This window comes from Vigna angularis, chromosome 1, assembly GCF_016808095.1.
Source record: "Vigna angularis cultivar LongXiaoDou No.4 chromosome 1, ASM1680809v1, whole genome shotgun sequence".
Lineage (NCBI taxonomy): Eukaryota > Viridiplantae > Streptophyta > Magnoliopsida > Fabales > Fabaceae > Vigna > Vigna angularis.
In genome coordinates this window covers 4699219-4712467 of record NC_068970.1, presented here as the reverse complement: position 1 = coordinate 4712467, position 13249 = coordinate 4699219, and the positions used below count along the sequence as shown (strand labels likewise).

The following is a 13249-nucleotide window of genomic DNA, read 5'->3' as shown; positions in this document are numbered from 1 at the left end:
TTTATGAGTCAATTATTAGAATAAAATTAATGAATAACTCACTTGTGTTATTGTTGTTGAATGATAAAAAATACCTACAAATATTCTATAAGAAACTTTTTACATTACTATTTAATTTTTAAGTTAAAATATTTCATGAGGTGGATATCGCTTCAAACTGATACTTATAAAAGTTACTCACTCAATTCAAGAAGTACGTCAACAAATAATAAATTTTGTAATAATGAATATAATTAATTTATCTCTTAAATAATTTTATTCCTACTATTTTGAGTTTAGTCTACATGGATAATAATCTTGACTAGAGTATTTAAAAAAATAGTTTTTAGAAATAAAATTCAAACAATTATTGAATTTGAAAACATTCAAGAAAGATGATAACATTTATCATGACTTATTTACTTGCTCACTTACTATAAATTAATAATTTTGTTACTAAGTTTCCAATATCATATTTAAAAGAAAAATATTTTAAAAATTCAGCTTCACTATTTTAGTGTAGATGCTCTTAACCATGAAGAATCTATCAATCACATTTGAATTGTATCAATCATTGTTAAGAATAGAAAATACATTTTACTTAACTAGAAAGATTTATTTATTCTATAATAATTTATCAAAACAAGATTGAAAAATAAAATGAGAAATGAATTTCTTGCACTATGATTATTTACATTGAAAAGAAAATAGCTGAAGATTTTAGATTTTATTTAATTATTGATAGGGTCAGTAATTTGAAAAAACAAAGAATAGTATATCGGGTATGTGATTCTTTTATAGCTGTAATTATATTAAATTATATATTCATTTATGTTATATTAAAAATAATGATAAAATATATAAATTATGAGTGTATTATTTTGGCTCTTCCAAAATTAGTGTCAAGATCCGCTCATTTATTTGAAATTATATCAACATTTTGTCATATTTTTTTTTACATTTGAATTACTGATTTATATTTTTTTTCTCTTTTTCTAAGAGTTACTTAACAAATAAAATAAAATAAAAATGCATAAATAAAATATTTGTCTTAAATTATCCTCGCGTTTCTCATTATTTCCACGTTCTGCAATAATTATTACTCTCGATCTAATTTTAGTCCTTATTTCAATTGTCTTTTTCTTGATATGTTTTTGTGATCGTATTTTTTTTTTATGTCTTTCTATCTCAATTAGGTTTTTTTTTCAATGTTGATGTCAAGATCTTGATTTGTTTTTTTTTTTAAAAATTTCAGAAGCCCTAGTTTTTTTACTTTAATATTTATTTACTTTTTGCCTATAAAAAAAAGGAAATGTTAGATTACAAAACTTCAAAAAGTTATGACATAAGGAAAATGAGAGTAAAAAAAATGAGAAAAAAGTAAGAGACTAAAAAGAGTGAAAACGCAAAAATGACAAGGCATAATAAAAGAGGAAATTATAAAAGGATGTCACACATGATATCATAAATAAAATTCTAATTATACTCACAAATTCTATATTTTCTACTAGTCTCCTTTCTAGTGTCATTTATCAATACCTATTTTATGCTTCCCCTATACATACGGCAAATTTTATATAATTTTTTTCATATCTTAATTTATATGATTTAGTTACTGAAATTATAATACTTTCTTCATCTTAATGATAGGCTATGTAGATATGTGAAGAATTATTTGACAAAGAAAGTTCTATATATATTTCCATATTTCTTTTGAAATATTTTAGATAAATCAAATATGTTTTAAAATATAAAAACTCGTTTCCTCTTTTTTATTATGTTCACACTCACCCTGAAACTATAGATTTTAGTTGGTCGTGGAGAAGGTGGAAATAGTATTTAAGACTTGCATAATGAAGGGAGACTAGAGCTTAGTTCTAGACAATGTGGAGTTTTTACATGTTAGTTAGCTATATTTACGAATCATAGAGAATTACATTATGAATTTATTGGTGTTTATAGGTCCTCTAATATAAAGGAAATTTTATAGATCCTGAATATGTATACTACTAAAGTATTCTGAAATCTCTGGAACAAAAAAGTTGGACAAAATTAGATAATAGATGAGAATTCAAGCGTAAATATCAAAGAATCTACTAAACCTCTGTCGCTTTCTTGTATATTTCTGAATTTGGCACTTGCTAATTCAGTCCGATATTTCTGCATTATGACAGAAAAGAGAAGAAGATTGAGCCTAACCTTATTAGAAAGACGCGTCTCCCTCTAGAAGCTCATCACACCCTTTCTCCACTGTCAAACCATTTGCTGCTGCAACTTTTGCCTTTTGTAAGTCACCTTAACATTTTTTATCTATTAGATGTGGGACTACAGGGGACACTTTGAAATGGAATCTTATTAATTATAGTAGCTACAACGTGTGTAAACATGCGTGCTTCCATTTCTTAACACTTATATATTTAATAATTGATAATCAGATTTTGATGAAAGTTTTAATATATATTTTAAGATATTAAAATTAGTAAACTTTGAAAGTTCATTAAGAGAGAACATCAAACATGAAGGGTAATAATGGTTTGTTTTATTAAATATATAACATGAATAATCATATGTAGCCAAGGTTCCGCAATAATTCCATTCCCTTAAAACAATCTCAGGGTCCTACAAAGGTGATATCACGATGACAAATACTGCACGTATACTTTGTAAAAGAAAAACACGCATGCAGTACTGTTTAATTAGGATGGAGAAAAATGCATGAATCAAGTGAGATAATAATATATATTGACAAAACTATAAAAATTATGTCTCTCTAAGACCAATAAATTCATGCACTTTGTTGACAGAACTAGCACAACATCAAGCTATCGTACAATAAATCAGCTAAAAAATATGCGTTTTAAAGGAAGTTAATTAGGTGTTTACCAACATATATTGGTCGGAGACTTAAGTGAAAAGGGGTTCAGATTTAAGACTTGTGTGCTTGAGGAAAAATATCAGAAGAAAAGATGAAGTTGGGAGTGTTAAAAAAATGGCGAATTCCCTAACACCTTTCATCCTTCTCCATTATTGTTGTTAAAATTTGCTGGCAATCTTTATCTTACATGAGGACCCTCGTTGGGGTCTGTCTGTCATCTTCATGCATTTCAACATGCTTAACATGTTAACTAACCAGATTAATTACTTATTATGAGAAAGTGGTCAACCTTGTTCATTATAAGTTTCTGCAGCAACAGTTTTCCATAACATTAATTAATTAGAGTTAAGAAAGATTGGGTTGACCATAATGTTGGTGGATCCCATTTTGCGAAGAGGAGAATTACGTACCCCACCTATATAAAAAAATAGTGGTGTTGAAGTTTCATAACACCCAGAGGCAAAGCTGATGCATATTTTTAAATATGTAACTCCGTTGAACGGTGATTTGGTCATAGGAATTGGGATTGATGTATTTGATAATTTGGTATGATCTATGGATATGTCTTTGTGTGGTCCAAGAAAGACAACTTGAACGGCATTGGTGTTCTCATTGCATGGAGGACGTTGACGAGACCGAGTTGGTTTACCTTGGTTTGATCAAATCAATTAATGACATGGTTAGTGTGTTACAGACAGATCACCACGCGCAAGAACTCGTCTCCCTACAATTCTTTTTGTGCTCTTTCGTTTGTACATCCAGCTCAACCGAAGTGACAGCGACCTGAACGAAACCATGGGTACGTTGATCAGATTGGATTCCTTTTCAGTCTCAAATAAGAACTTCTTCACTGTATTTAAATTATTGCTATGTAATAATGTTTTTTTTTAATGTCATTAAAAAAAATAACTTACATTTTCAAAGAGTATACTATCTTCAAAATTTCTATTATATTTAGAAGTGATGTCATTGGAATGAAATATATATATATATATTGTTATTTAATTTAAAACTTTATACATAAAAAGTTTAATTACTTAAATTCTATTTCACATTTTTTTTAATTGATTAGTAATCTTTGTCAATGCGTAAGTTTGTCTTAATGACACTAATAGAGTGCATAGATAAGGTTAAAATGAGTTTAAGGATATATATTAAAACAACTATTTATTTATTTATTTTAAAAATTAACTAACTTTAAAAGCAATTTAAGGATATATATCATGGATTAAAGTATTATCTTTAATTTATTATTAAAAAATTGATATAAAGTATTCTATTTTCTATAAATATCTATATTGATTATTATAGAAAATGAAAAATATTTCCATTTTTGCATTAGATTATTTTGAAAATAAAATAAATGAGTAAAATGATCAATTAACTGTAAGAAATGTGACAACAAAATATATATAGATAAGATAAATTAAATAATGTCAAATGATTATAAAATTAACACTTTCCACCAAAATAAGCATTAATAATAAGATAAATTTTTTAATATTTTTTTATATATTTATAATAGATGAATGTGATTACGTGGGAACGGTAGAATGTATCCTTTCTTGTTTGTCTCGGACGTTTGGATAGATAAAACACATTATTTGTCTTTGTCCAACTGGAAAAATATTTAACATCTATAAGAAAATTAGTGTTTTATTTTCTAAATACTTTTTCCTCAAAATATTTATCCAAACACCAGTGTTTTAAAACGAGAGATTTTTTATAACGGAAAATCAACATCGAGAAGCCAATTTTGTAATTTATAATTTAAATAATTAATTGTGTTATAATATTATTTTTTAAACAGTTAATCAAGTTACACTGTCCAAAAAAACAATGTTTTTATTTTATCCAATTTAGGTAAGTGATAATCACAATTTTTTAGGTCTTTATGTTAGTGAAAGTTTTCATGCAAAGTTTTCCTATAATCGGTTAAATTTACTTGTGGTGTCATATTATGGTTATGAAATTTGTGATTTTCTACAAAGAATGTTCTAATATGCCTTAAATGCAACGACAGTGATTTTGCATATATCTATATATATATATATATATATATATATATATATATATATATATATATATATATGTATGTATGCATTTGAATTTAGTTTGATTTATTTAGATAATAATTTAAGACGTGCTGAAAAACCTAGGTCCAGCAACGTTACAAAGTTAGAATGATGGAAAATGCCGTAAAAGAATGTGATTCGTAGTCATAGTAGATAAATGTACTTAAAGGAAAATCTTATTATATTGTTATCAATTTTATCATAATACAAAAATTATAAATATATTTTTATTTTTTAAAATTTAAGTTTAAACATGTCAAATGAAGTAAATAAATTAAATATTAGTTTAAAATTTCATTTAATACCTGTTATTATCAGGATCCGAAGTAAAAACGTAACAAAATTTGAGTGGATTGAAATTTTTATACATATATTTTTAAAGACTAAAATATAAGAGAAAATTTATGATAAAAAGACTATGTGACACTTAAATTAGTAAGAGAATCGATTATTTTTAATAGAAGAAAGTGAGTATGAGAGAGTATATTTTCTAGTGAAATATTGTATATATTTATACTATTCAAGACCTTATGATTTATGTGATAAATATTTACACCAATAAATATATCTTATAATTTTTTTAGTCACATTAAGTCAATAAAACTAAATGAACATTGTTCAACCAGATTAATTAACATTATTGTTGAATTAAGTAGGTACAACACAAACAAAGTAAATACTATTAGATTAAAAAAGTTATATCCATTTTTTTTATTTTGAAAATAAAAATGTATTAAAAGTTAAAATGTGTATCTAATTTTATGTATAGATTTAAAAATTAAAAATATATTTAATCTTAAAAAATTAAAATTAAAGACATAAATCATCTTTAAATGACAACTATACAGGTTGAACACATTACTCATTTGATGTTAGTTTTTGCACTACAATAACATTTGAAAATCATGTGGAGTGTTACATTTTTTAATTGTCCTCTTGTGATCAACTTCTTTGTTTCCTACTTAATTTTTTTATTTTCAAATTTTATTCTTTTTTTACTATTGCCTTCATCTTTGGGTTCAATGCTAGTTTGTGATATAACATGTTACTAACCGACCAAACAAATATGTGATTGTAGTAGTTGAATCATTGTATTTGTAAAGGTTGTTACAAACTTGTTTTGATCTTGACTATTTTTGCTCTCCCCATGACAAACCCTCAAATAAGATTCTTAGATCTAAATATAGTATGTTTGCTTCATCATGTAGAATTTTAATCAGGCATAAAAATATAGCACTTCTTTCTAAATATTTTCAAATTATTTTTTAGTTTATATGAATAGTTCTTCTAATCTCTCATCTTATAAAATTTTATTTTTTATACAGATAGTCAATATTAAGAATGAAAAAAATATTGTTAATTGTAAATATTTAAAAATAAAATCTATATTAAATAATTAAAACATGTGAATATAAAATATTTTGATATCTATAAACTGAACAAGTACCATATTATCTATATATTCACTACTAAAAAAAATTAAAACTAAAATTTAATTTATATTATATTAAATTAAGTTTAATTAAAAGTAAAATTAATTTATATTTTTTTAAGTTAAATTTAATTAATATTAAAATTTTAATTTATATTTAATTTAATTTATATCATATTTTATAATTTTATTTAGATTTTATTTTGAATGTTTACAAAATATATATTTTAAAAATATTCTAATATAAAATCTATGAATATTTTTTAAATAAATATTAAAAAATAACAGAACAAATAACATATATGATATTTTTTTATTGTAAAATTAGAAACAAATACTATAACCCGACCATTATTCTTTGTTAATACATTACAATTTTTTTTTTTCTGGTTGACAGTCATTCCATTCTAATGTTAAAGGTAACTTTAGATCAAATTTTTGACATGTTCTCAACCTTTATTTAGATCAAAGATTCAAGGAATAGCCTTGTACGTGGAGTTTATATAAAAGGCATATTATTGTACACTCCCTCGTTGGATTGAAAAGTTATAAATACAAATCTTGGGATCCTACAAACAAATCAATTTTGAACCTATGTACAAGGTAAGATTAACTCATCTGTTACCTTTTTTAAAATGATAGAAAATATATTTTTTAAGAATTTAAATACTCAATTACCTAATTCATAAAGTCATTGATTTTCAACCATCAAATCAAACTCATCTTAATTATAACAATTTTACTTGTTATTTGTCAATAATTCCAGTTTTAGCATTTTTTTTCTATAAAAACAATTTTGTGACCATTTCAAAAATCTTCTATCTCTTTTAAGTTATCATTCTTATTATTTTTTATTGTAAATTAAATTTTAATATACTTAAGAGTACTTTTTACTAATATTTAAAAGTAACACTGTATCATTAATTAAATTATTTATTGTGAATATAAAGTGTAGCTTATAAGTTAAAAAATTATTCTTTACAATTTTTAATTGTAAAATCTATATATTTATTATAGATTTTTTATTATATAAAAAATAAACATGTAATGTAGAAAGACTCTTGGTAGCAATGAGAAAAAATTAAAAGTAGTTATTTCACTTTGGGTCCAAAAAGGGAATTGAAAAACGCGTAGATAAGCATGGTGGGGACCACTTCCTCACCTGTCCAATCAGTTTCACTGGTTGGTGGACCCCAAACACAACACATAGCATCCATTCCTAATCACATGTTATAATGAGTTCAAATTACAGAATAATGATCTCGATAAGACTTGCTATTAAGTATAATCACAGGTTAAATCATCCAAAATCATTCATTTCAAGTTCACAACATTTAAGTTTCTTGTTACTTGTCTTTTCTTAATATTTACAAATAACTTAATGATAGTTTTTAAATTTTATTTTATTTTATAAGATAGATCTGTTAGTATTTATATATAAGTCTGAAACTACGTATTAATTTAATATGATATGATAGTAATTGATAATAAATAACATAATATATTAAAAAAATTCATAAGAATAATTTTAATGATTATTATAAATTTTCATTCTAGGTATTCCAGAAATCTTCGATCTCTCCTAAATTATCATCAATCAAATACATTTTGGATAATGAATGACATGACAGATATAATAAACAACAATATATATAAGATTTCTAACACAATTTTATTATATTAACTATTCCGAAACAGTAATTGTAAAAACTAACTAACATGTTTTTCCTAAATTATATATCATTAATCAAGGACATAGTTTGATTTTAATATATTATCAGGCAGTATAATTCAAATTTATAAACCAAATCACCAGTTAAAGATTATTTGCGTAATTTTTTTCCAAGTGAAAAAAGATTGTACTGTCCCTTATCTTTTGGTTCTTGTTTTTTTATATTCTTTGAGATGACATGCATTGACTTTTGTAAAAGAATCCCGAAAACGATGTTAATCGAAATACCTACTCCCTCACTGAAGACCCTCTTGTTTTGTAAACCTTTGCACAGCAAAAATAATTGTTTTCCAATAAATAGTTTTATAGTTATGGTATATGCTGTTTATGGATACTTTTCTTTTTTTTTACTGTCAACCTCAATTTATCTTTATTCTTAAATTTGAAAATATTTAATTTGAAACCGAGTTTTTTTTTTGAAAGAGTAAAAAAATTATATTTTCAACCATAAACATTAGTTTTGTGAGTAAAAATTCATAATAAGATATTGAAAACATATTAACCTTTACATTTATAATTATTTCTATTATTAAAGTAGTCCTGATTTTTTTTTTAAATAACATTTGAATTGTATCAGGTGAAGTATGTTATATTTAAGAAACATCATAGTTTACAAATTCTAAATGTTTTATATAAATTTGAAGAGTATATTTTCTGTATGATCGGTTTAGGGAATCTCAAATCTGCCAAGTGGATTTGCACTACTTTTAAAAGAAGAAAAATTTGAAGAATTTTGTTGAGTATAATTACTCCAATGAGAACTTCGACAAATTTACTAAAAATTGACGGTGGATTAAAATTTCGCTCAATGGATCCAATTTAGAACTCCTTACTAGCCAAAGTTCATGCAATGGACTGTAATTTCACTTAGCAGATTCCTAAATAATTGACATTTTAACTATAGCTTATATTGTTTAAATGTGCTTGGTGATAACTTTAAATAGATTAAAAATATTTATATCTTTATTTTTAATTCTTGTAATAATTAGCTATTGAGTGAAAATTAAGTTTTAAGTGTGTATTGAACACTCAAATCATTAATAGTAAGAGATCTTAAAGTTTTATTAATTTTCAAGTCACTTAGATCAGAAACTTTAGTTATGAAAAGTTTATCAATATTTTTAAGTGGACAAGTATATGCAAAGATATATGCTTAAATACTATGAATCTTAGAATAAGTGGGCTCGAATCTTAAGTGAAGTTTTTATTTTTATTTTTTTTATATGCTTAAACAATGACCAGTAAATATGATCGTACATTCTGTATTATTATTATTTATATGTAAACTTATTATATTTCTCAAATATAGAAATTCAAAATTTGTTTTTTCCTGACAATGCATACTATATATTACCAAACTGTTTTATTATAGTTTATTAAAGAGTCATCGATGTTATTTTTTTTTATAATAATTAAAAGCAATGACAAATAGTAATGTACAAGCTCTTAACTCACGTGGCAAAAAGTAAAAAAACTATAAGATCTACACGAGGGAACATAATAATGCAAGAACATCATCGGAGTTCTCTGGAGTTATCCATAGTATCATAATATTTTAACAACTTTTTTTTAATAATAGATCAAGTGTTAATGTTTTATTGATTCGGATATTCGAAACATATCAATTATAACATAAACGATTGTAAAAAAATTGTCAAATAAATTTGTTAAAAATACATTTTTCTTTTTCATTTTCTTTGATCTCAATAATCAACCTGACACTGCACACAACAAACAAACCATGAATTCACACCTTCTTATGACCAGTTTTTCAGCATCTGGGGCATGCAGTGTTCTTATTTCTCTGTTTCTATTTTGAAGTTTCAGATAGCACGTGAACAAACAAAAACTCGTCTTAAAGAAAGCAAAAGGTCAACCCATGACAAAAAAGTAAAATAAGAATAACGTACTTAGAAAATCTCTTCCATTTCAAAACAATAAACTTATTAGTTTTTTTTCTTATAATGTCTACTTTTTTTATCTCTCCCGTAAGATCACACCATTTAATCTCTCTAAAGAAAGCTTGGTATTTCTCTTATCTATCAGGTTAAACTTGTTAAGAATTATAGTGTCAGCAGAAAACACATCAAAAAGATTTGTTTAAAGATAATTAGTATATTGAGAATAGAAACTTATTTTGGATTGTTGTGAGCAGAAAATGAAAGAGGCAATCTGGAAGCCACGAAGGTGCTTAAAGGATTCCAAATTTATCAGAATGGTTGCAAAGTCAAGGAGGGGTAGCCGCGTCTTTTTCTTTAGCCCACCTTAGACCTGCGATACTACTCGGTTCCCATTATCTATCAAATAATTAACCTCTTCAAATCTTTGGCCTTTTCATCCTTGCCAAACACCAACCACCTTTTTTTCTCTGTTTATATCTAAACAAGGTAGAAATTTTCCATTTATTAAACAATCTAGACAACTACTAATAAAAAAAAACGGAGGAAAATCAACACGGATAGAAAACCCATCAGCACAAGATTTTAAATCCATGTTATCCCTCTAGCCTCCCTTTAAAATCTTCAACCTTTTTCCATTTCACCACACTATCTCTATCTTCCTCAACCTCACATCTTCTTCCCAGAAAAGCATAAGTTTTGCGGCATAAGACTTATCGGATTGAAGATAATTCAGACACACCCCAGATAAAGCACAAGGGTAACTGACATGACAATCGGATGGGGTTCGATCTTCTCTAGTTGTTTCAGGAGTGAGTCTGTCTCTCCTTCTCCCAAGCCCACCACCAAAGAGGTGGCTAAAAAGGGTGGCTCTTCTTCCAACAGGGTCTCCATCATGGACTTGAGTTTTCCTGGCTCAACGCTTTCGGAGGATCTCTCCGTTTCTTTAGTGGGGTCTAACCTCCATGTTTTTTCACTCGCCGAGCTCAAGATCATCACACAGAGTTTCTCTTCGAGTAACTTTTTAGGAGAAGGAGGTTTTGGACCCGTGCACAAGGGCTTCATTGATGACAAGCTTAGGCCTGGCCTCGAGGCTCAACCGGTGGCCGTCAAGCTCTTGGACTTGGACGGTTCTCAGGGCCACAAGGAGTGGTTGGTAAGTACCCCTTTTCACCTAATGCAAAATGTGGACTAGAATTAATAATGTGATACTGACCTGGTTTAATTTCTTTTATTGCAACACTCATTGCTTGATTAATAATAATCAGTATGACTGAGTTCTCACTTCTGACCTTTCCCTCTGGTTTTCTGATGACAGACGGAAGTTGTGTTTCTTGGTCAACTAAGGCATCAACATCTGGTGAAGCTGATTGGATATTGCTGTGAAGAAGAACACAGGCTTCTGGTATATGAATATCTACCACGAGGCAGCTTAGAGAATCAACTGTTTAGAAGTAAGATTTCTATGGCAATAATATAGTACTTAACAACACTTTCTTTTTGTATTATTAAATTCACTTCGCATAGCGTTGAAGGACTAAACTTTAATTTTTTTCTGATGACAGGATTTACCGCATCGTTACCATGGTCAACAAGAATGAAAATTGCAGCGGGAGCTGCAAAGGGTCTAGCCTTTCTACATGAAGCAAAAAAACCAGTCATCTATAGAGATTTCAAAGCTTCAAACATTTTGTTAGACTCTGTAAGTAATCAGTTAATCGCTTTCTCTGTCTTACTCTAGTGTGCCGTTTGAAGAATTGGGTTATTAACTCACTCTGGCCATTGATTCTTTCAGGATTATAATGCAAAGCTTTCTGACTTTGGCTTGGCAAAAGATGGTCCCGAAGGAGATGACACGCACGTTTCAACCAGAGTCATGGGCACACAAGGGTATGCGGCCCCGGAATACATCATGACAGGTAAAAATAATTTCATCAAAATTAAAACACAACAAGACATGGTTCACTTCAACGGCGATTAATGAATCAGTTGGTCACTCAATTCTTACATGTGCAATGTCTTTTTCTTCCATATAGGACACTTGACAGCAATGAGTGATGTATACAGTTTTGGAGTTGTTCTCTTGGAGATTCTAACAGGAAGAAGATCAGTGGACAAAGGGCGCCCCCCAAGAGAACAAAATCTCGTGGAGTGGGCCAGACCTGTTCTGAATGATTCCCGGAAACTCGGCCGAATAATGGATCCAAGACTTGAGGGACAGTATTCTGAGGCAGGGGCAAGAAAAGCAGCTGCATTGGCTTACCAATGTCTCAGCCACAGGCCAAGAAGTAGACCCTTGATGAGCACTGTGGTTAGTGTTCTTGAGCCTCTTAAGGACTTCGAGGATGTTCCAATTGGGCCCTTTGTTTACACTGTTCCACCTGATCATAATGAAATGGCAAAAGAGGTTGAAACACCCAAGGATAGGAAGAGGGAGAATGGTCATCATCATCATCATCATCACAAGAATGGTCATAGACATCATGATCACGACGAGGCTAATAAAGATGCAAATGGTCACCATCACCACCGAAATCGTCGACACAATAGGCCTCATCCACTTAAATCACCCAAGACACCAATTTCATCATCAGAGTCACAGAGTAATGAACACCGAAATGCCAGAAGAAGTGGGTCAAATTCACCTGACACCTCTATTGCATCAGAAGCACAAGGAAGCATGGGCTAGTAGACACACACGGATCATACTGTAAATACCTATTTACTGGTTAATTATTAGAGGTGATTACATAGTAGTACTAGTACTAGGCTAAGTGCAACGAGCCCTCAAGCGAATAAAAGACAGAAAAGGGTGCAAAGGAAAAGTAGAAAAGAGTGCCATTGTAATGGTCCTTGCACTGGAAAACAGGATTGAGTTTTTTTTTTTCTATTTATTTATTTGTCCAGTTTCCGGAGGAAGTTAATTATTTTGAATTGTGTATAGAATGATGAAATTTTCCCTTATGAATCAAACGACCAGTTCAATAAATAGAGAATTCCGAACTACCAAGTTTAAAAAAGATCTGCAACAAAAGAGAGTACAGCTAAGTAGTTTGACCAAATGACACGTGAAAAAATCCAATTGCCAATTCCATATGATAGTAATTTATTTGGTCAGAGTGCAAGACAGCCGCCCTCATTATTTTTTTTTTTAGTTTACGCCACATTAAGATTCATTTTAATTACTTTCGTTCTTAATTTTTATAATCACAGTTATAAAATAAGTAACGATTAAATAACTATATAGCCGAAATTTTA

At 28.1% G+C, this 13249-nt stretch overlaps 1 protein-coding gene across 1 annotated transcript; it reads left to right on the top strand.

Moving 5' to 3' along the window:
• Positions 1-10441: 10441 nt before the first annotated feature.
• LOC108336267 (serine/threonine-protein kinase RIPK) lies at positions 10442-12929 on the top strand. Its single transcript, XM_017572654.2, has 5 exons — positions 10442-11147; positions 11310-11445; positions 11557-11693; positions 11787-11910; positions 12028-12929. Exons 1-5 carry the CDS (start codon positions 10761-10763, stop codon positions 12678-12680), a joined length of 1437 nt encoding a protein of 478 aa, XP_017428143.1. The 5' UTR covers positions 10442-10760; the 3' UTR covers positions 12681-12929.
• The last annotated feature ends 320 nt before the right edge of the window (positions 12930-13249 follow it).